This window comes from Sapajus apella, unplaced genomic scaffold, assembly GCF_009761245.1.
Source record: "Sapajus apella isolate SASKATOON/1434 unplaced genomic scaffold, GSC_monkey_1.0 scaffold16, whole genome shotgun sequence".
In the NCBI taxonomy this organism is placed as follows: Eukaryota; Metazoa; Chordata; class Mammalia; order Primates; family Cebidae; genus Sapajus; species Sapajus apella.
This window is the reverse complement of record NW_022436956.1, coordinates 14,899,077-14,922,362: the sequence shown is the minus strand read 5'-3', so window position 1 is coordinate 14,922,362 and position 23,286 is coordinate 14,899,077. Positions and strand designations below refer to the sequence as shown.

Sequence of the window (23,286 nt, the reverse complement as noted above, 5' to 3'; positions counted from 1 at the left end):
CTCTCACAGGTGAAGACTGCCTAGGGATGTGAAGAGGGAGGCCTCTACCTCTCAGGGACAAAGGAGCCAGGCTTGCCAAAGCCAAGGACCTAACGGCTGTGCTGCTGGTGTCTGCCAGCCACATTCAGGGGAATCCTAGGTTGACAGCTGCTGCTACGGTTAGACAATGTTTCCATCCCCAGTGGGTCCATTCCGCCTCCCCTAAGGTTTTATGTCAGAGCCAAACTAGAATGGAGTGCAGGTGTGGGAAGAAAGAGGCTTCTGAGGCTGTCCTGGAGGGCTTTCATGTGATGAGACCTCTTCTCAGCAGGGATCACCTGGGGGAGAAAGAGCCACTCCTTGTGGAAATACATAAGAATTCACCCCCAGAAATACATAAGAATGTGCATCTGTCCCTTCACCTTCCATTCAGCAAGGTCTTTTCTGTGTGTGCAAACCTAAGCTCAACCTCATGGGGTGGGGCGCAGAACTCTGGGGTCTGGATCACAGAGAACTCCCTGATCCCACAAGCATTGGAATTGTTAATCCTATGCCCTGGTCTGGTAGGAGAAACCTGGGAGAAATGGACTTTCTGTTGAACTAAATTGGTTTTATTAAGAATGAATAGCTTGCCCCACCCAACTCCCACCCCAACATCTCCAGGAAAGATTCAGACCCAGGAAACGGTGGAGGCATGGCTTTTAGCATAATCAGGTGGCATGAGATTAAAAAAGAATTGAACAGCAGGGACTGCATGTTATCTCCAGGATAAACTTTGAGAGATGGCTAATACCCAGAACTCTGCCTTCAGGGTATTTTACAGTCTAGTTGGGAGACAGGACTGACACATACAAAAATTAACTCAGGAGGCAAGAGTTAAGTAACAATCTGTCATACAGACTCCTAGGCCGAGTGCAGAAGCTGTAACAATACCAGCATTAATGGAGTAGCTACTATTTGCTAGACACTGGAGTACAAGGTCAGACTGCAAACTCTCCGGGGCTGGAGACCCCTAGGACAGATGCATGGCAGGCAGATGGGGCTGATATCCCCAGCTTGTAAATTCTGTGATGTGTGTGTATCTCTCCATGTGTAGGACATGGCTTCCCTCCATCCGCTCCAGCAGCTTGTGCTGGTTCCCAGCCACTTACAGTCTGTATCCCAGTTCCTGATATCTCAGACCCAGCCTGGGCAGCAAGGTAAGAACCCTGGGGGTTTCCACATAGACCAAGTCCAGTCAAGTGCTGCTGCTGCTGCTGCTTTTTGCTGGGTGAGAGGGGGCCTAAGTGCAGGGCATGCATCCGTCACTTACCCCTCTGGTATTAAGACCTACTTATCCACCCCACGGTCTGAGGAAGGAACCCTGGCAGTGCTCCTGCAGACTGAGTCTCCTTTTCTGCTTGCCTCTCCCAGCCTCCAGTGGGGTGGTCTGGCCCACCTCCTCAATTGCATGGAGAGTTGAGATGGAAGTTGCAGGCGCGGAGGACGGTGTGCTGTGTAAGGGAGGGGAAGCACCTGGGACATGCAGTGCAGACAAGTCCCAATTCCTTGGAAATCTCTCCTGGACTCCCTGCCTGGAAGCCTGGCTGTGATTCTATTTGGATAGAGCAGCAGTGCCATCCACAGGTTGTAGAAAGCATGTTCAGGTTTTCTTTGGCAGGGAAGTTACTCCCAGAGAACTTCTCCCTGGCCAAGAACAAATAGATTGAACCATGAATAAACAGCTAGCATTTCTTGAGCATGATGTGCCAGGAGCTCTGCTGAGTAATTTTTCTGACATTCCTCAAAATAACCTTGTGCAGTAGGTAGTCTTATTATGCCTCTGGTGACTTACTGGGAAGTTTCAGAACTGTTTAATTGAGACCCATACTCTTGGCCATCACACAGGTGGGACAGCGCTTCCCATCCTACTTTCATCTCCACCAACTAGGGTCAAAAGTGATGGAGGAGGCCGGGCGCAGTGGCTCACACCGGTAATTCCAGCACTTTGGGAGGCCAAGGCGGGCAGATCACTTGAGGCCAGAGGTTCGAGACCAGCCTGGCCAACTTGGTGAAATTCCATCTCCACTAAAAATACCAAAATTAGTCAGGTATGGTGGTACATGGGAGGCTGAGGCAAGAGAATCATTTGAACCTGGGGGGCGGAAGTTGCAGTGAGTCAAGATCAGGCCACTGCCCTCCAGCCTGGGTGACAGAGCCAGATTGTCTCCAAAAAAAAAAAAAAGTAATGGAGGAAGGAAGTAAAAACTCTCTCCTGCTGCACAAATCCCGAGTAGAATAAATCCAGAATCCAACAAAATGCAACTCTACCTTCTGCCCTTAGCACCTGCACAGATACGCTCTCTATTGTTACAGTTTCCAAGGCCTCTCAGAATATTATGGTGATGAATGAGACCCTATTTGAATTTTTAAGCGTTTATTTTGGTTAAACAATACACATCATACTCTTGGAATAGAAAAGGGAAGGTAACAGTTTAATTTGTTTTCAGAAGACCAGTGAGTGGCCCAGGCATATAACCAATTAGGTCAGTGTATGATGCAGTGGTAGAAAGACACTTCCAAATTTGGAGTCAGAAAAATTTACTGTTTTTTTAAAAAGTCACTTACTAACTGTGTGTTTTTAGAAAAGTTTCCTAACCTCTGTGAGCTTCCATTTCCTCTTCTGTAAAAATGAGATAATATCAAGGCTCTGCCTCAGGAGATTATTGAGAGTCACTTGAAGTAATGCATGTGAAAAGGCTGTATTTTCAACTGCAGTGCCAGAATTGCCATTAGTACCTAAGCCTTTAAACTCCCAGCTCAGGATTCCTTGTAAGTGCTTTCTTGCCCACGTATTTTAATAATGAACAATGAAGCCCTGACTTTTTGAGACTGAAGAGTGTGAAGGTCAACATCAGCAGATACTGTGCATTGTGACCCAGAACAGCTTAGGGACAACAGAGACCCCAAGATGCTGTTGAGTGATGAGCGATTGGGGTGGCTGGGCCCTTGTCTGCTTCGGTGGTTTGATGGCCCCACTCCTGCTCTCCCAGCAGGGGTCTCCAGTGAGCCACCAGCCAGGCAGGGCCCTCTTGTAGTTTTCCTGGGGAGGACGGAGAAGCAGGTACAATGCATCCCGCCCAAGGGAGTTTCCAGAAGCTAGGCGCTTGACTTTCCCGCCTTTCTCAGCCCTCCCTCCCAAGTATAAAATGTCCTGGTCAGTCACATGCCTCTCGCTATGGCCCACTGCCCTTTGGAGCTGTATGGTCGCATCTGCTTGGTCTGGCATCCTGGCAGATTTGGCTGGGCCTCTGTAGCCACGCTAGCTACTTCTCCTGCAGGGAAAACTGAAATCCTCAGCCCGGCTTGAATTCTCAGCAGCCACCCTGCATTCCTTCCCTTCCTGGGTTTCTTCAGCTCTGGTAATCAGATCCCAGAGTAGATCCTCTTGACCCTCCTTAGCCTCTGCACCTCCCCAGACAGGCAGGCAGGAGGAAGGACTGGTTTGGGGACTGCTGTTTACATGTCTGTTTATCCCTGCATCTGCTTTACCTCCACCTGTATGTAGCAATGCCTGGCAATGCCTGGGGGGCCTCTCCATGGGGCTTGAGGTGGGTGGAGGAACCTGATTAGGTGACAGGGGGTAGGAACAGTGATCATGGTGCCAAAGTGGTAGCACATGTCTTTCAAATGGCCTGGATTTTATTCGTCTGTTCCTTTGTCCCCCCCTTTCACCCAGGTCTGCAGCCAAATCTCCTCCCCTTTCCACAGCAACAAAGCAGTCTCCTCCTCCCACAGACTGGGCCGGGCCTGGCATCCCAGGTAAACAACCCCATTCTTCCTGTTTCCTCTAGGAATGCTTCAGCCCTCGCTAATTTCCTCCCTATTCCTTTAACAGGGCACTAACCCCTCTGGGGGGAGGGGACAGCAGAGAACTATCCCTGTTGGCACAGAGGAAATCCAAGCTACAGCAAGAAGGGACAATTTACCAAGGGTCACTGGTGGGGCCAGAATTAGAACCCAGAGATTCCAGCTCCCAGGCTAGCCTCCTTCGTGCTGTAGGCTCTGGACTCTAGCCCTGCACAGGTCCTAGCACTGCTCCTCTGAGAGCTGGACTCAGCTCATTTCTCAGGCATAGCAAGATGGCCACCAATTCTACCTAGGTGCTCTCAGGCCCCAAGGGGGAGACTACAGTAACATGGACCTGACAGTGCGGTGGCTCATGCCTGTAATCACAGCACTTTGGGAGGCTGAGGTGGGCGGATCAGGAGTTTGAGTCCAGCCTGACAAACATGGTGAAACCTCCTCTCTACTAAAAATACAAAAATTGGCTGGGCGTGGTGGCACGTGCCTGTAATCCCAGCTACTCAGGAGGCTAAGGCAGGAGAATCACTTGAACCTGGGAGGAGGAAGTTGCAGTGAGCCAAGATCCGGCCACTGCACCCCCGGGGGGGGGGCGGGAATCTCTCTCTCCCAAAAAAAAAAAAAAAAAAAACCACAGACCTAATGTCCCAGACCACAAAGCCAGTGCCTTTCACCTTTGGGCCACCATTCCAGATTGCCTCCTGCAGAGGGAACGTATACAAGCCAGTGGGCTGATGTCTGGAAGAGAGGCTGTTTGCAGAGCTGCCATGGTTCCACAGAGCACCTTTTTGCCAATTAGGAAAAAGGCACCTCTTCTGACCAGCAGCAGCCTCATGCCAGGGTGCACAGCTTGGCGACAGCAGCATGAGCTGTATCTCAGCTGCCATTCCTCCCCTGATCTGGGTGCCCCTGTACAGTTAATAACCTGCACAGCTGCATGAGATGGCTCTGCACAGATGGTTGGGCAGAAAGGTTGGAAATGACTACAGAGATCTCTGTGCTATGATCCCCGTGGCTCACCGAGAGCCCTGCCTTTAGAGAGGGCTGAGGCCACTAAAAACACCTAGAGGGGAAGCACGCCATCTAGTGGTTGAAATGGGGACACCAGCATCATGAGCTGCTTTTCCACCTGCTCCTGGCAGCCCTCTCCAGAATCTCGTAGTCATGGGCTACAGCTGAAAGAGATCTTAGAATATTCAAGATCAACTCTCATCTCTTGTGATATTTTGGCATGGAGGGACCGGTAGCAGGGAGACCACGTAGAAGATTATGAAGATCATCCAGGGGAGGGGTAATAAAGGATTGGGTTAGAGTTGTGGCAATAAGAAGAGAGGATGATTGAGGAGATGTTTTGGGAAGTTGAATCCGTGCGGTTTGGCAGTGGATTGGAGGTGAAAGGAGGAGGGAGAAGATCTAGCAGAGAACTCCATAAGTACTTGTCAAATGAAAGAACAAATGATTTAATGAAAAGGAAGGAAAAGGAAGGTTCAAAGTGAACTGGGGCTTTGCCCTGAGGGTCTGGTCTATGCCACATCCTCCTCACACACCCGCTCCCTGCAAAGCAAGACAAATTCATGATGCATTCAGACTATGCTGTTCTGAAAGACCCCTCTTTGGGGGAAAGACTCCTAAACTTTTCTCTGCTCCTTTTATCTTCTTTATCATAAGGATGCCTGTCTGAGTGGTAAACCCAAATATCCCAGAAGAGAAGGAGTAATGTTAACCCTAATCTACAAAAAGTAAATTAAGTAGGAGAGAAGAGGTGGATTTAGCCCTCTGGGCTGGACACAGTGCTTGGACCCCTAGGCCCAGATTCCACTCCATCCTTGCAGAATGACAGATGTCTTTAAGATTGGATTCATTCCTGACCCCAAATGGGCAAAACGTGGTTCTAGGTTTAAGGGTACATTTTCCTATGAAAATAAGCTCAAGAAAGAATATCTGGCTGGTCACAGTGGCTCATGCTTATAGTCCCAGCACTTTGGGAGGCCAAGACAGGTGGATCGCTTGAGCCCAGGAGTTTGAGACCAGCTTGGGCAACATGGTGAAGCCCCATCTCGACAGAAACAATAGCCGGACGTGGTGGCACATGCCTGTAGCCCCAACTGTTCGGGAGGCTGAGGCAGGAGAATGGCTTAAGCCCAGGAGGTTGAGGCTGCAGTGAGCAGTGATTGTGCCACTATACTCTAGCGTGGGTGACAGAGTGAGATCCTGAAGAAAGAAAGAGAGAGAGAGAGAAAGAAAGAAAAGAAAAGAAAAGAAAATGTAACAACCTAAATGAGATCAAGGTGCATTTTATAAAGGTACTGATTAAAATACCTTTGATTAAAAACAACACAGTTTCACAAAAGAAAATGGTGGTTGAGAAAGTAAAATGATGCACAGGAGTTTGACATTTTAGGGAAGTTCTATGAAGGCTATGAGTTCTTGCATGTTCCCTGTTATCTTCAGTAAACTCCTGTTGAACACCTCAGTTACCTGCTTTATGAAAAAAAAAAAATAAAAAATCAATATAAGTTAAAAAAAACCTTTTCCTTTTCAGTTTTGGGATTGTTTTGGAATCTTTGTAAACGACCCTGCTAGCTCCTTTTATGGTGGAAAACTGAAAGGAGGAAGTAACCTGCTCAGACTCAAACAGGGAGTCACAGACTAAAACTGAGGCCACCACCCTATCCCGCATTCCTGCTGATGTTTCTACCCAGATATTCCAATTATTTGCTATACATTCATAGAAACTTCAATTCAACTTCCATACCTCTGGGAAAAAAAATAGGACTCAAATGTATCCAGGGATCTGTCATCCTCTAAGTGGGCCTATTAGCAAAAAAAAAAAAAAAATCAGAAAATGTCATTTATTGATCTTTGTGGATCTGCTTGGTGTGTTTCCTATCAGGCAGCTGGGCGCCCTGGGCTGCCAGGATCCTCTTTAGAACCCCACCTGGAAGCGTCCCAGCATCTCCCAGTGCCCAAGCATCTACCCAGCTCTGGAGGACCCGATGAGCCCAGTGACCTCGAGGAGCTGGAGAAGTTTGCCAAGACCTTCAAGCAAAGGCGCATTAAGCTGGGCTTCACACAGGTTTGGCTTTTGGGAAAAAGTAGAAGAAATTGAGGAGTGGCTGGGGACTGGGCTTCCCAAGTGCTGTTTTCAAGAGCAACCAGAGGCTCCATGTGTTGGGGCCAGCTCATCATGTCTCTGAGCTCTCTGAGAATAGGGCACAGTTGCCATTGGTAGAGAAACTGAGGACATTGATGGTGGGGGAGAATGAGAGGTGGAAAAGGGGCTGAGTCTCCTGAGCACATGGGCATGGTCCACTCAGAGCCTAAGGAGAGAAAGAAAGCAATTCTTCAACTTAGAGGGAGGAGACTTGGAAAGGAGCTGAGCATGGGTGAGCACTCGAACGTTCAGGCTGGCTGTGTGATCAGTGCTAGGATCGTGCAGGATGGTGGGCAAACAAGGGGAGGAGGCTGCCTCTCATGTTCCTCCCTCTTGGTCCCCATGCTTAGGGAGATGTGGGGCTGGCGATGGGAAAGCTGTATGGCAACGACTTCAGCCAGACCACCATCTCGCGATTCGAGGCCCTCAACCTGAGCTTCAAGAATATGTGCAAGCTCAAGCCCCTGCTGGAGAAGTGGCTGAATGACGCAGGTGGGCCTCGCAAACACGGACGCCAGGGGCCCCTCCAGGGCTCTGCAGGGGAGGGCCAGTGACCTGTCGTGTTGGGACTTTCAGGTCTTGATAGCTAACACCCCTTCCTTCCCCTGAGACTGGAGCCAACACAGAAACAAGACACAGGACACAGGCCAGTGTAGATGGAAGTGTCAGCCTGACCACTGTGAAGCCCTCAGGAGGATGTGGGTTTAGGTCTGTGTCCATCAAGATTTGCCGCTGTTCCATTCCTACCCCATCCCACCCAGCATAGACCTTAGGACAATTTCCAGCAACAAAGTCTGGGTCTGCAGACTTTGTGGTGGTGATGCAGTCACTCCTGGTTGAGAACCACTGGCCTAGGCAGACGGAGGGAGCGCGCTGGTCTCCAGGGCTGGGCTTTCTTCAGTGTGTTCACGTGGGTTCATGGTGACAGTGGAGTGGGAGGAAAGGTGGGGCGGCCAGCCAGGGCTGTGACTCCTGTGGAAGGCCCTCCACATGCAAGCATGGGAGGGGACAGCAAGCTCCCCCAACAGGGCATCCCTTAGACAGCCTTTATGGAAGCACTGAAGTGAGCGAAATGATCCAAAGGCCTTCAACTCTCTGGGGAAGGGCCCTGTAGACCATTTCTAGTCCCTATCAGATTCTGAATCCTTCCTCAGGGTCATCCCTCCTACGGCCCTACAGCCTTAGCTCCAACATTTGCACTGGCAGGAAGATGCCTCCAACACCAACAGTCTGCCACCAAGTGCCATTGCTTTTGGCTTCAAATCCCATTTCACATTTCACTCAGTATTCACATCTAGGCATATCTGTAAACAACAGCCTCATGAGCGTTACCCGCAGGAGCCCTGTCAGTGCACCCTTACACCCACACATGCCACCGATGCCTGGGCATCCCTCAGCTGTGACCGCAAACACTGGAGACACTGCTGTGGGGGCCACGGAGGGCCATGGAGAGCCTTTGCTCTGAGCAATGAGGAGAAGCAGGATTCTTGGTCTGTTCTGGGCTCCCTGCTGGGAAAGGGGATTGCTCCTGAAAATGCCACCACAGAACCCATCAGGAAGGGTTGTTGGACCTCAAATCCATGAAAGCACCGGCCACTCATCCCCTTCTCTGAGCTTCCTTTGCTCCTTCGTGTCCCCACAGAGTCCTCTCCGTCAGACCCCTCAGTGAGCACGCCCAGCTCCTACCCCAGTCTCAGTGAAGTATTTGGTAGGAAGAGAAAGAAACGGACCAGCATCGAGACCAACATCCGCCTGACTCTGGAGAAGAGGTTTCAAGATGTGAGCAGCTCCTTCGGGTGGGCATGGGTGGACTGCTCACACAGGTAGGGGGAGCAGACACAGCACCGGCCCCTTGGCACCGGCCCCGCTGCACCTCATACCTGCCCCGGGATACAGTCAGAAAATACACTCTCCCACTCCAGGCGCCCAGGCATGCAGTGCAAAGCTGCCCTCCATCTCAGTTCCAGGAACCTCCTCCTCCACTGACCTTTCTTGCCTTGACATCTGTTTAGGGCCCTTTGTTTCTCTCACTGGGAGATTTAAAGAATCAGCTATAGGGTCGCAGAACACAGTGTATCTCTGCATCCAGTTGAGGTAAAGGAGCGAAGCCGGAGGATTGTATATAAGTTCTCCATTTTCCATGCAGTCCATTTTGTATTTTTCAAATTGTAACTGTAATAAATGTTCATTGTAAGCAATTTGAAAAGTACAGTGAAATAGAAAAGAAAAAACCCATCACCAAATGCCATCTGATCGCATTTCCTTCTAGTCCTTCTTTTCTGTGCACATTTAAATATTTATGATCAGGTTATACACCTACATTTTTTGGAACTTGTAGCAAAAGCATATTTTTGAGCCAGTATGTAGAAACTGTGAGCCCCATGTGAGCTGGGGAAGAGAGGAGGGAGAAACAGGTGTGGTCTAACCAGCCTCTAGCCAGGCTCCCTCAGATCCCAGCCTCCAGAGCCGCCATGGGTACCATGAGCCTCCAAAGGCCCCAGGCCTCTGGGACTACTGCCCATCTGGTAGATCCCCCATGTATCTGGCTCAAGGATTTGGTGGCCACATCCAGCTGGCCCAATGACAAGAACTGGCTCTTCCTTCTTTTTAGGTTTCCTAGAGTGGCAAGGTTAAGGGAGGGTGTAGGAGCGGGGGAAAGTGGCGGGGCTAAAGACCAGGTATGAAGGATCAGAACAAGGGAGTGGCAGCCATGTTGCATACATCACTGTGCCACAGCCCTGATGGGTCCACGTGCTTTAGCTTTCTCATTTCCTGCTTTGAGGCAGGGGGACAGGAAGAAACGACAAGGCAGGCCAGGAGATGTGGCTCACGCCTGTAATCCCAGCACTGTAATCCAGGCCAAGGCGGGTGGATCACTTGAGGTCAGGAGTTCAAGACCAGCCTGCCCAACATGGCAAAACCCCATCTCTACTAAAAATACAAAAATTAGCTGGGCAGGGTGGCGCATGCCTGTAATCCCAGCTACTTGGGAGGCTGAAGCAGGGAGAATTGCTTGAACCCAAGAGGCGGAGGTTGCAGTGAGCCGAGATCACGCCACTGCACTCCAGCCTGGGTAACAGAGCAAGACTCTTTTTCAAAAAAAAGAAATGACAAGGGAGAAGGACATCAGGTTATAAGGCAATAATATAAAAGAGGGCAGGGGCTCTGGGGACTCTGCCTGCCCCACGTAACTCATCCATGGACTCCTCTTTTCCGAACTCAGGAACAAAGGCAAGAGAGCTGCCATCTATGGACACCCTGCTCTGTGGCACGCCCTGTGCTTGGCAGTTTACACACATTTTCTCATTTAATTTCTGCAATAATCCTATGTGGTGGGCATGCTTATTATCATTTCACAGACGATAAGACAGGCTCAGAGAGGTTAAGAAAGTTTGCTAAGGACACATAGTAAGTGATAAAGCCAGTATTCCAACCTAGGTCTGACTCTAAAGCTTTTGATCCTTGTATAGTTCTATCCTGTTTCTTTGGGACCTCTGTTCCCCGCCCCTGATTCCCTTCTCTTGACCATACTCTGCCCTTTCGGTCCCTACAGAACCCAAAACCCAGCTCGGAGGAGATCTCCATGATTGCAGAGCAGTTGTCCATGGAGAAGGAGGTGGTGAGGGTCTGGTTCTGCAACCGACGCCAAAAGGAGAAGCGAATCAACTGCCCTGTGGCCACACCCATCAAACCCCCTGTCTACAATTCCCGGCTGGTGAGTGGCCAGGAGCCAAGCTGCCTGCCAAGCACTGGAGAGACATGGTGCTTGGAGGGGAAGGTGGTGACTGCAGGGAATAGGGGAGCATCCAGTAAATAAATAAGCAAAGAGATGCTGTATAGAATACAATATAAAGAACACTAAAGATTGGCTAGGGAATAGAAGGGGAAAGCAGGGAGATGCTCTTTCAATAGGGAGGTCAGAAAGGACCTTCCTGATAAGCACATGTGAACGGAGACCTGGAGTTGTCAGGGAATGAAATATGTGGCTATCTGAGGGACAGAGTGTCCTAGGCAGACGCACTGGCAAGTGAGAAGACCCGGCCAGCATGTTTAAGGAACAGCAAGGCAGCCAGTGTGGCTGGGGACAGAGCGAGAAAGGGGACCAGAAGTAAGAGAGGAAGTCAGAGAAGAAGCAGGAAGTAGAGTACCCAAGCTCTGGGGGGGTCATTGAAAGGCCCCCAGCTTTCAGTTTGGGTAAAATGAGAAGCCACTGGAGAGCTGTAGCCAGAGAAGGCTAAGTTGGCTGACATGGGCTGCTATGAGAGGAATAATCTGTGTGGAAGCAGGAGACCGGCTAGGAGAATAACAGTGGTTAGGCTGTGTGGCAGAGGCTTGGCCTAGGGCGGTAGCCATGGAGGTGAAAAGGAATGGTTGCATTCTGGCCTGACTTTGACAGTGGAGCAGCATGATGCGCTCAGATACGGAATACAAGAAAGACTGAGAGATGACTGCAAGAATTTTGGCCCAAGCAATGCAGTGGGAAGCACTGCCATTTTTTGGAATGATGAAAACTGCAGGAAGAACAAGTTTGAGGAAAAAAGCTAAGAATTTGGGGCTGGTCATAGGAAGTGGGACATACTTATAAGGCATCCAAGAGGAAGTGTGAAGGAGTTACATCTGTGACTCTGGAGTTCAAGGGAAAAGCCAGGGCTGGGAACAATTTGAAGTTCCAGGCAGATAAGGAATTTTAGAGGGTAGGGAATACCTTCTCCATGTAGGGAAAAATGGTTCCTGGAGGGTGGGGTTGGGAAGGCTCTTCTCTGGGACTGGGGATGAGGATGGTTGAAGGTTAAGGGAGTTGGGGAGAATGATACTGACCTTGAGTCTTTCCGCACTGTAAGATGGGCAAAATGCAGCCTTGTCAGGGTGGGACACAGCTGTTTCCCAAAAACTACACCATTGTTGATTCTTTCACCAACGAGCTACCAACTACCTTCTATATATTGCACCAAGTGCTGGGGATACAAAGACAAGTATTGTTTGTTCTCTGTCCCAGAGGACCTTATTGCCTAGCAGAGGAGCAGGTAAATAAACAACTGGAAAACAGCATGATTATTTCTCCAGCAGAACTTAGGAGCAGCAGCTAACCAGCCTTGGGAACTGGTGGTTAGGGCAGGCTTCCCCAAGGAGATAATTACTACCTGAGCTGAGTCTAAAGGATGAGGAGGAATCGAAAGGCAAATAAACGTGGGTGGAGCTCTCCCAGGGGAAAGTAGGAGAGCCGAGGAATGGGGCAGGGAGAGTGCGGCACATTCACAGGACCGCAGGTGGTTCCGTGAGGAGGAGTGTTGAAAGATGAGGCTGGACGGATCAGCAGGGGCCAGAATGCAGGGATTGTACACAATGCTAAGGAACTGAAGTCTTGGGGGAATCACTGAAGGAGTTTCATAGGATATTGGCATGGTCATTTTCTTTTTTTTTTTTTTTTGAGATGGAGTCTTGCTCTGTCGCCCAGGCTGAAGTGCAATGATGTGATCTCGGCTAATACAAAATTAGCCACCACGCCTGGCTAATTTTGTATTTTTAGTAGAAATGGGGTTTCACCATGTTGGCCAGGCAACCTCCACCTCCCAGGCTCAAGCATTTCTTCTGCCTCAGCCTCCCAAGTAGCTGGGACTACAGGCACACACAACCACACCTGGCTAATTTTTGTATTTCTAGTAGAGATGGGGCTTCACCGTATTAGCCAGGCTGGTCTTGAACTCCTGATCTCATGATCCACCTGCCTCGGCCTTTCAAAGTGCTGGGATTACAGGTGTGAAACCACCGTGCCTGGCCATTTTCTCTTTTGAATGATCACTCTGACTGCAGGATAAAAGATTGTTTGAGACGCACAAGATGGGTTTCAGGGAGACCAGTTAGGATGGGACTGCAGGTAACCAGTAGAGAAAGATCGAGGGCAAAGCAACCCCACGAGGTAGGAATGAGAAGGGTGGGAGGGATTCAGGAAATCATTAGAAGGTCTTGGTTAATGAATGGAAAGCTGGATGGGGGCAGGAAGAGAGAAGAAGAAAAGGGAATCCTCTGCGATGACACTCGGCATTCAGGCTGGGCTGATGGGGTAGATGGTAGTGCCATTTACAAAATAAGCAAACCAGGAGGAGATGGCTTGGGAATGGGAAGAAGTGATGATTTCAGTTCTTATGTCATCATGATGTACAGCGAGGCCGGCAGGACTCCCACGTGGGAATGTCCCTGGGCACTTGAGATGATGGGTCTGGAGGTAAGAAGGGAAGGCTGGCATGAAGACAGGGACTGCGGAGTCACAGTGTGTAGGTAATGGTTGAAATCCTGGGTGAGAAGGAACTCGCCTATGGAGTTTATGTAGAGGAAGCAAAGAGCAAAGGCCATGCCACCAGTGATGGGCAAAGGAAGAGGATCAGGGAAGAAGCTGAGAAGGAGGCACCAGAAAAGGCAAGCAACTACAACCAAGTAGATGTGAGGAGTGTTGGGCAGGAATGAGCCCCTTAGGAGTGCCATGGGAACCAAGAGGAAAGACACCCAAATCAGAATGGGGCCTGGGAGGGTGGATATCTAATTTGTTTGGAGAATAGATTAGGAATTCGCAAGAGTAGTATGCAAGGCATAAGGAACAGCTATGAGAAGGCATAGAATTATTTTTAAATATTTTATTTATTTATTTATTTTAAATATTTTTGAGGCAGTTTTGCTCTTTTTGCCAAGGCTGGAATGCAATGGTGCAATCTAGGCTCACTGCAACCTCCTCCTCCTGGGTTCAAGAGATTCTCCTGCCTCAGCCTCCCGAGTAGCTGGGATTACAGGCACCCACAACCACACCTGGCTAATTTTGTATTCTTAGTAGAGTTGGCCAGGCTGGTCTCGAACTCCTGACCTCAGGTGATCTGCCTGCCTTGGCCTCCCAAAGTGCTGGGATTACAGGCATGAGCCACTGCGCCCAGCCTGAAGGCATAGACTTATAAAACAACATGATGCATTTGGGGACTCACAGGCATTTCAGTTTGGCTAGAGCAAAGGGTTTAGGATTAAAATTAGAGGGATTGATGAGTGTTGGATCATAATAGGCCATGGATACCTGAAGTACCCTAAACTCAGTAAGGGATCATTGAACATGTGAAGTTGGAGGCAACATGATATTCATTCATTATTTCTTCCTTAAGCATTCACTGAGCACCTGTTATATGTTTGGTACTGGGGCTCCAGTGGTGAATAGCACATGTGACCCCTGCTTACAGTGTATCAGGAAAACAGATACTAAACAAACGCTATTTGTGATGAAGGCTTCAGAGAAGAGCTACAGGTATTTGAGGTGCCTAACCTAGTCCAGGATGTCAAGAGCTTCTCTGAGGAATGATGTTTAAACCAACACCAGAAGAATGTGAATGCCACCATTGATATTAACAGGGAAAGTGTCTGAGCTGCGGGGGGCAGAGAGGAGTGAGGACAGGGAAGAATATTCTAGGTGGAGGAAGTAGCGTGTACAAAGGTTCTGAGGCTGGTGGTGGGGTGGGGCAGAAGGAAAGTAGCATAGAAAGCTGGAATGGGCTGGAAACCAGGGAGTGAGGGTGTGAGCGAGGAGGCTGGAATGGCAGGCAGGGGCTGGATTACATTGGGCATCGTAGGTCTTGTGAAGAAACTTGCGTCATATCATAGAAACTGGAATCTTTAAGGATTGGACTTTGTTTAGAGCAGGTGGGAAGTAGTAGCTTCTCCGTTTGGTTCAATGCCAACCCAGGACATCAACATGAAGAGACATGGTGGGGGCCTAGAGGAGCCATGCAGAAGCCCTGTTCCTCATTAGCTTCCATTGAACACATATTTACTGAGCACCTGCAACGTTCCAGGCATCATAGAAAGCACTGGGGGTGCAGCAGTGTGAACCACACAGGCATTCCCCTGCCCTCATAAAGTCTACAGCCTAATGGGGGTGAAGGACATTAAATAAATGGTTACACTAACCCTTGCGATGTCATGAAGAAAATGAGACAGAAAATTTTCTGATCTTATCTTTGGGTCTCATTGTGACAGTCCCTTGGGACTAGGACATAGTTTCTTCTCCTTCTGGAATAAAGTGATTAGCAGATGGAAAGGCAAAATGGTGCAGATCAGTGTGGGCAGAATGCTACCATACACCTAGAAAATAAAACAGGGGGACCGTGGATATGTCTGTTTGCATATGCCTAGCCTGTCTCCAGAAGGAAACAAGCTGGCCACCATGACCAAATATATTATCACTTATTTAAAAACAACAACAAGGCCAGGCACAGTGTCTCATGCCTGTAATCCCAGCATTTTGGGGGGCCAAGGTGGGAGGATCACCTGAGGTCAGCAGTTCAAGACCAGCCTGGCCAACATGGAGAAACCCTGTCTCTATTAAAAATACAAAAATTAGCTGTGTGTGGTGGTGTGTGCTACCTGGGAGGGTGAGATAGGAGAATCATTTGAACCCAGGAGACGGAGGTTGCAGTGAGCCAAGATCACGCCACTGAACACCAGCCTGGGAGACAGAGCAAGACACCTTCTCAAAACAACAGCAACAACAATACATGTCTTGGGTGTGACAGCCAGGAGGGAGGAGGAGAAGAGGTAGGGAAATTATTGATAACATCTCTTAACACTTTGCCACCCCTCCCAACCTGTGCCCCACACCGTCTCCACCCTTTGCAGCTACCAGCCTACTGAGGAGGCTCATTGCATAAGGAAAAGTAAATGAAAACAGGAAAACCATTGGTGATTAGTGAGGAAATAAGTACATGCTGCATCCTGTTAGAATGGGATCTTCCAAACTGGGGAGAGCAAAACTACATTTTGATACCCTTGCGAACACCTGGTCAGAGCTTCCCCTGTTAGCATAAGAAGAATAAGGGGCAGTGAAAAAACACAGACATTAGCTCAAAAGATGAGTTGAATAACATCTAGAGATACATAGCAGTTGACAGCTTCTTCCTCCAGAAAGGGAGAGAACTAGCATTTAACAAGCTGACAATGTTTACCAGCTGTTAGGTTGGAAGCTTTACGGACATTATCTCATTATATCTCAATTAAAATGAAATGGAAGTATTATTGCTATTTTACAGAGGAGAAAACCAAATCTCAGTGGGGTTAGATAACTTGTCCAAAGTCAGATAGTAGTGGAGCTGTCTTGCTACCAGACCTGCTGGGCTCCAAGCTCTGTTCTTTCTGTTACACCTTTTTCCAGGTTGTTCTTGGATAGTAAGAGCGAAGGGGAGGTTCCTGAATTGCATGGGAGGGTAAACAAAATTACCCTAGGTCCCCTTCTAATCTCAGAGCTGATGACGCTGTGACGTCTCCAGGGCAAAATAAAAAGCTTCAGAGACCAAAGTTCACTGCCTTCAGTTACCTCTGGAGAATCCACGCTGCATTCATCCATCAGAATGGGAAACCCCGAGAGAGGCTGCTAGGCTGAGCAACCCTGCTGTCCTGAGCAAAAGCAGGGTTCTTTTAGTGAGGAAGCAATGGAGACCAGAAAACAGGGAGGCAACCAGCAGTATCTGCCACAGCAGGGCCCAAGAGGCTTGTCTTTCTCACCTCCAGGGCTCTCAGGCAAGGCAGCCTTCAGCTTGGCAGTGCCAAAGAAACCTTATCAGGGGATACACGTTGCCCGGGGCTGGAGGGGCCTGGTGGCGACACCAGGGACCTTCCAGAGCAGACTGGTCCCGGATCTGGATGCCAGTACGTGGTCCAGAGACCATCCTTTAGAAAGGAGGATGGAGTATAGGTTTGGGACTAGGAAATCACCAAGGAAGCCAAGCCCTGGTCTCTACAGAGTCTGGGGCCTACTGTCTTTGGAGAATGATCTGAAGCTGGAGAAGGGAGCAGAAATGGACATTTACAAGCTTCTGTTGTTTTTCAGGTATCTCCCTCGGGGTCTCTGGGTCCCCTCTCTGTCCCTCCTGTCCACAGTACCATGCCTGGAACAGGTGAGCTTTAAAATGAGTTCTGAATAACACCAGAATTCTTTTTAAAAATGGGATATTAGAACTGAAAGGTATCTATCTAAGTCAGGATTCCCTAAATGTATTTCAAAGAATATTAAAATCTATGTTGGGGAAAAAACTGTGCTGTGATCAAGTAAGTTTGGGAAATGCTGAGTAAGCACAGTTTAAACAAGCGTATGTTTGTTGTTAGTTTTGTTGTAATTGCAGCACTTTTCAGCACTCAGGTGTATAACATTCCAGAATGAACTGTATGGAAGGCCCAAGGAAGGCAAGGCTTCCCAAAGTAATTTTCTACCGAACTCCATTCCTCTAAAAGTACCTGATTATTTCAAAGAACTAGACAGGATGACCACATGCCCAAGGGTGGTCAGGACAGTCCCAGTGTCTGCTTCATGTCCTGACATAATTGTCAATAGCACTTCCTTTCACTTTTCAAAGTGTCTTAGGTTCGACCAGGCGTGGTGGCTCACACCTGTAATCCTAGCACTTTAGGAGGCCGAGGCGGACGGATCACAAGGTCAGGAGATTGAGACCATCCTGGCTAACACAGTAAAACCCCATCTCTACTAAAAAATACAAAAAATTAGCCAGGCATGTTGGCACATGCCTGTGGTCCCAGCTATTTGGGAGGCCGAGACGGGAGAATCGCTTGAATCTGGGAGGCAAAGGTTGCAGTGAGCAGAGATTGCGCCGCTGCATTCCAGCCTGGGCAACAGAGCGAGACTCTTGTCTCAAAAAAAAAAAACAAAAAACGTGTCTTAGGGTCTTAGTTTGGATGGTAAAATATATGTCACTCTATCCATAGAACACAGCTTGGGAAACATGAACACAAGAGTTAATCCAAATACAAATCTGTCGTTTCACAGAGGATGAAAATGAGTTTCAGGAAAGTGAAACAAATCAGCACAGGCCACAGAGCTGCTGAGTGGTTGGCCAGGGACCAAGACAGGGCTCAAGTGCTCTCACTCCCAGTTCATTGCTCTTTTTGTTTTTGTTTTGTTTTGTTTTGTTTTTTTATGACAGGGTCTTGCTCTGTTGCCCAGGCAATGCAGCAACACAATCATGGCTCACTGCAGCCTCGACCTCCCAGGCTCAAGTGATCCTCCCATCTCAGCCTCCTGAGTAGCTGTGACTACAGGCGCGCATCATTACACCTGGCTCATTTTTGTATTTTTGTAGAGACTGACTTTCACCATGTTGCCCAGGCTGCTCTTGAACTCCTGGGCTTCATCGGCCCTCCTGCCTTGGTCTCCCAAAAGTATTGGGCTTACAGGCATAGGCACCATGCCCAGCTCGGCTCATTACTTTGTAGAAAACCATGCACCTTTTCTATGTGGAGACAGGACACTAGAGTGGCTGGCAGTCTTTCATGGTGCCCTCAAATTCTCTTTCTCTCCTCTTCACTTGCCTTTCTTTCCTCCTCTCTTCCTTCTTGTTCTTTTTCTCCTCCCGCCTCTTGGTCTGGGGCTGCATGTGCCCAGCCTAGGGTGTGTCTTAGAGTAGGGTGATTTTGGCATCTGTTCTTGCATTTGGCAAATCTTAGACTTGCAGAACCAGCCACACCACTCTCCAGGGGCTGGGCTGCAGACAGCATTTTTGATGAGAGCCCCTCTGGGTGTGGGCAGAAGTTGATGCTAATGAGGCAGGAGGTGGGCAGGTGGGTGTAGGTAGGGAGAGGGTGAGGTCCCTTTGGGGATACAGCAGGAAATTTGTGTTGGAGGCGCTATGTCCCGGTGTTCCGGGATCCAGCAGCATTATTTTCTCCTTGTTTTTGCCTCTCCTTGTCCTCAGTAACGTCATCCTGTTCCCCTGGGAACAACAGCAGGCCTTCATCTCCTGGCTCACGACTCCACGCCAGCAGCCCCACTGCATCTCAAAATCACTCCAAAGCAGCAGTGAACTCCGCCTCCAGTTTTAACTCTTCAGGGTAAGGTAGAGCGGAGGGTGCAGAGACCTCCCAGCAGGGCCATGGGACGTGTGAGAAGCTGGGCCCATGCCTTGGGAAAGAAAGCGTGTCATAGATAGGGTTAGAAAAGAGGAATGGGGTGGCAGGGAGAGGACAGAGAGAGAGACAGACTGGACTCTATCCCTAGGGAGTGGGGATTTTAAAAAGAAGCTTCAGTCAGTGAGCCATCCTGGCAAGGAGCTGATGTCAACAAAGCCAAAATTTCCATCCTTATTTTGAGGGTGGAAATTTCCAAACACTCATGTCAGAAAGGGCCAGGTCCTTTGCTGGGCTTCATGCAAGGAGCCCAGTTTTCCGAAGGTTCTGATGGGAGCCTAGATCTTAGGCACAAAGAAAACCCTGGGCTTCAAGCATGACTGACACAGGGAGAGAGGGAAGTGCTGCCAATTCCTGTCTCCCATTCCCACCTGGGATGCAGTGGGGAAGGCAGCCTCCTGTGCTTCAGTTCATGAAGCAAAGAATCTACTCTAAAAAGCATTCACAGAGCTCATGCCTATGAGAGAGAGATTCTGCCCTGGTTCAGAACAAAGCAGAGATATATAGGTTACAGACCTGAGTTTGTCAGAAAAGATGAACCCACCTGTCCGAATCCAGGTAGCCAGCTCTTATTGGCCACTTGTTACACAGACCAAAACTTCAGAGTGCCTCACCTACCCCTACTGAGAGAGAGAGAGAGGGAACCATATAATATACATTACTAGCTTTAAAAAAAGTTTCAAAATATAATTCATATGCCATAAAATTCATCATTTTAAAGTGTACAATTCAGTGTTTTTTAGTATATTCACAAAGTTGTACAACCATCAGCATTATCAAATTCCAGTATGTTTTTATTAGCCCTCCCCCTAAAACCCCTGTACCTGCTAGCAGTCACTCCCCATTCCCATCTTATGCCATCACATTAATAGCTTTAGGATTGACTTCTTTCTTCCTTCCAGATCTTGGTACCGATGGAATCATCCCACCTACCTCCACTGAGACCAAAAAGTTTCTCCTGCTCCACCTGGCCCTGTATTCCCCCTGGAAGGAAGGGAGTCATGCCTTCTATGTACGGACAGATTGGTTTCAGAAGAATGGAAGAAAATCCCCACTAGCAATGAACCCAGACTCTTGTCTTCTTCAGGAGCAAGGTCCTCCAGAGAGCCAAACTGTGACTGAACCAAGTGCAGACTCCTAATGCTCTTGAAATATACAGCCCCTCCTAGGAGCTTACCATTTTCACCTTCCTTGCCTATGCCCTTGCCTTCTAGTTCCAAATATTTTAGCCAGCTCACTGTGGCAATAGTCTCTCAGAGAAAAGACTTGCTGTTATTCTCCAACTCATCTGTGAGCTTCTGGGGACAGCCAGTTGGCTGGGATGCCAAACACCAGAGGGGGAGTTAATAGTTTTGACTCTGAACTTGGCCACAATCCCTGAACTGATCCCAAAATCTGTGAAAAGATTTGAATCTGAGATCTCCACCAAAGCCTTGATGTTTTCTCTGTACAGCTAAGTTTTCTGATGGAATCTTCATCTCACCCCATTGTCTTTTTAACCTCGTCCCCATTTCTACAACCAAATCCATTCATCCTCACACCCTCCAGGTTCCCTGCTTTCTGCAGAAGGTGTAAAAGAGCTGCCCTTGGTGGGTACCCTGGGCACGTTGCTCTGCCCACCGGTGCCCTTCTGTCTGTCCGCGTCTGCCCCGGGCTCAGGAATGCCTGTTCTTTCCCTCCCTCCCTGTGTTTCTCTTTATCCTGACCCCTCTCCTTTCTCCAGGCAGCAGAAGAGGAAGAACACAAGAGCAAACACACAACAACAATGGTGGCAAAATACCTGTATATAGCCCTTTCCCATTTTTTGCATTATGTTCTTAACTCCTTAATGTGGAATTTTCCAGCAAAACATTTAACTCAGGTGTGATTTTTGAAAATGTCTTTGTAATATTTTATCTTCTTTAAAAAGGGGGGAAAATACCAAAGTGTGAAATACTGTGCTAGCTTCCAGAGTTCCCACATGGGCTGGGAATCTTTTTTTTTTTTTTTTTTTTTTTTTTAAATACACGGAGTCTCGCTCTGTCACCCAGGCTGGAGTGAAGTGATGTGATCTTGGCTCACTGCAACCTCTGCCTCCCAGGTTCAAGCGATTCTTCTGCCTCAGTCTCCTGAGCAGCTGGGATTACAGGTGCATGCCACCATGCCCAGCTAATTTTTGTGTTTTTAGTAGAGATGGGGTTTCACCATGTTGGTCAGGCTGGTCTTGAACTCCTGACCTTGTGATCTGCCTGCCTCAGCTTCCCAGTGTTGGGATTAGAGGCATGAGCCACCACGACTGGCCTGGGCTGGGAATCTTTGTTGACTTCTTTGGGAACATTATCTCTAGAGTCTCCTTTGTGGGCCAGTGTGTACATATGTAACATGAAGCCATTCCAGAAATGGTAACTTAAGGAAAAAAAAAGACTATATGTCTAGGAAATTGGTGAGATTCAAAGGAATCTCTCTGTTCCTAAATAAATGTGTATAGTGATTATGAAAAGTATTCCACCGTTGATAAGAAGAGGTTTAGATTCTGTGCTGTGCCTTTTTGTTGTTGTGGGGGCATGTGAGTGCATATAATGAAATGGGATGGCAAAAAATGTTTCAAATTGGGACATTAAGTGTATTACTTCCCAAACTGATGCTAAAAATGGCATATGTTATTACAAGGCCCTGAAGGAGTCTGTGTTATTACTCTCTGTAACAGAACTACCTTGAGGGCAGAGTAGGCAAGAGATATTGTAAGTGGGAGGATGGTGAGTGTTTAAGGTGAAGTCATTTGGACACTTAAGAGGTGGGGACTGAGGCTGATATCTCATGTCTCAGATACCCTGAATGGCAATTATTCGTTACTCACAACATAAAGCAATAAATGTTTGAGGCAAAGGATATTTTAATAATCATATATTAGCTGGGCTTCGTGGTGCATGCCTATAGTCCCAGCTACTGGAGAGCCTGAGATAGGAGGATCTATTGAACCCAGGAAGTCAAGGCTGTAGTGAGCCATGATCATGCCACTGCACTCCAGCCTGAAAAACAGAACAAGACCCTGTCTCAGATATATATATATATATATCTTCTTGTGACTTCTGGTGAGGAGATTGAGAGGCACCAAAGTTATTCTTGCGGTTTTTCTTAAATTAATACAAATTTAGATAGTTACCATTGCAGATTGTAGTGAGCCAAGATTGTGCCACTGCACTCCAGCCGAGGTGACAGAGCGAGACTCCGTCTCAAAAAATAAAATAAATAGTTGCTATCGCTGAGGTAAACACTGACCTGTGGGAAAGAGAGACCCTTCAACAATGTAATGGCTGATGGGGAAAAAGTAAAATTGGGATTAAACAGTTGTTGCAAATAATAATATCCACACAGGAAACGTAAATATTAATAATTAAGAGTTAACCGGCCGGGCACGGTGGCTCAAGCCTGTAATCCCAGCACTTTGGGAGGCCGAGGCGGGTGGATCACGAGGTCAAGAGATCAAGACCATCCTGGTCAACATGGTGAAACCCCGTCTCTACTAAAAATACAAAAAATTAGCTGGGCATGGTGGTGCGTGCCTGTAATCCCAGCTGCTCAGGAGGCTGAGGCAGGAGAATTGCCTGAACCCAGGAGGCGGAGGTTGCGGTGAGCCGAGATCGCGCCATTGCACTCCAGCCTGGGTAACATGAGTGAAACTCCGTCTCAAAAAAAAAAAAAAAAAAAAAAAAAAAGAGTTAACCGCTCCATGATGTTTGAATGGGGCTTTTAAGATTTCTATTTCATGTCACGAAGTGGGAGAAGGCCTAAGGGTAACATTTACTTTCTCAAGAAAAGATCGAGTTAAAAGGGGCTGGGTATGTAGCAAAGAGACAGCAAAAAGAGCCTTCAGCAGTAATTAAGGGGACTGCTCCACCAGCCACGAGCCCATCTGTGCATATGTCTGCACACATCCACATGCGTGCTTGCATTCCTCCCTGTACGCTCGTGGATGCTAGAGCTGACCTTTTCTACAGCAGTCTTGGCTACCTTCACATCCTACTCAGGTGAGTGTTAAAAGCGGATCCTTTGCATTGTCCGAAACTTGGATTTTCATCCATTTGCCCATGATTTTTTATGAAAGAAATAAACAGAATTGTAGCCTGTTCAGACTCCAGTAGCTTTTCTTGCCAACCAACTTGGACATTGCTGAACAGAGTCAAGCCTGAAAGTGAGCAGGGTCACCTTTCATGTCTGCATGATTCTGTACAATCCGTAATTCCAGGGAAGTTTAACGGAAGCTTCATTTGCTGCCTCAGCATCTAACTAGGGACAAGACAATCTCAGGGCAACCGCCAGTCATTGCCAAGGGAGGAAAGAAGATTGATGCTACTGCTTTTCAAATTTTATTTCATGCTCTGAATGTTTAG

The 23,286-nt window shown here is 48.2% G+C and overlaps 1 protein-coding gene and 1 long non-coding RNA gene across 2 annotated transcripts in view; both read left to right on the top strand.

Moving 5' to 3' along the window:
- The window catches only part of POU2F3 (POU class 2 homeobox 3), an 81,833-nt gene extending 61,487 nt beyond the window's left edge, over positions 1–20,346 (top strand). Inside the window, exons 5-13 of the mRNA XM_032285187.1 lie at positions 1,076–1,178; positions 3,698–3,780; positions 6,716–6,898; positions 7,327–7,468; positions 8,619–8,755; positions 10,530–10,691; positions 16,830–16,896; positions 18,706–18,841; positions 19,819–20,346. Of these exons, the coding sequence (XP_032141078.1) occupies positions 1,076–1,178; positions 3,698–3,780; positions 6,716–6,898; positions 7,327–7,468; positions 8,619–8,755; positions 10,530–10,691; positions 16,830–16,896; positions 18,706–18,841; positions 19,819–19,858 (1,053 nt within the window). The 3' untranslated portion in view covers positions 19,859–20,346. The remainder of the gene's footprint in view (positions 1–1,075; positions 1,179–3,697; positions 3,781–6,715; positions 6,899–7,326; positions 7,469–8,618; positions 8,756–10,529; positions 10,692–16,829; positions 16,897–18,705; positions 18,842–19,818) is intronic.
- A 1,566-nt stretch (positions 20,347–21,912) lies between these two features.
- LOC116556146 lies at positions 21,913–23,022 on the top strand. Its single transcript, XR_004270863.1, has 2 exons — positions 21,913–22,295; positions 22,613–23,022. It is a non-coding gene; the product is annotated as an uncharacterized LOC116556146 (long non-coding RNA).
- Positions 23,023–23,286: the final 264 nt, after the last annotated feature.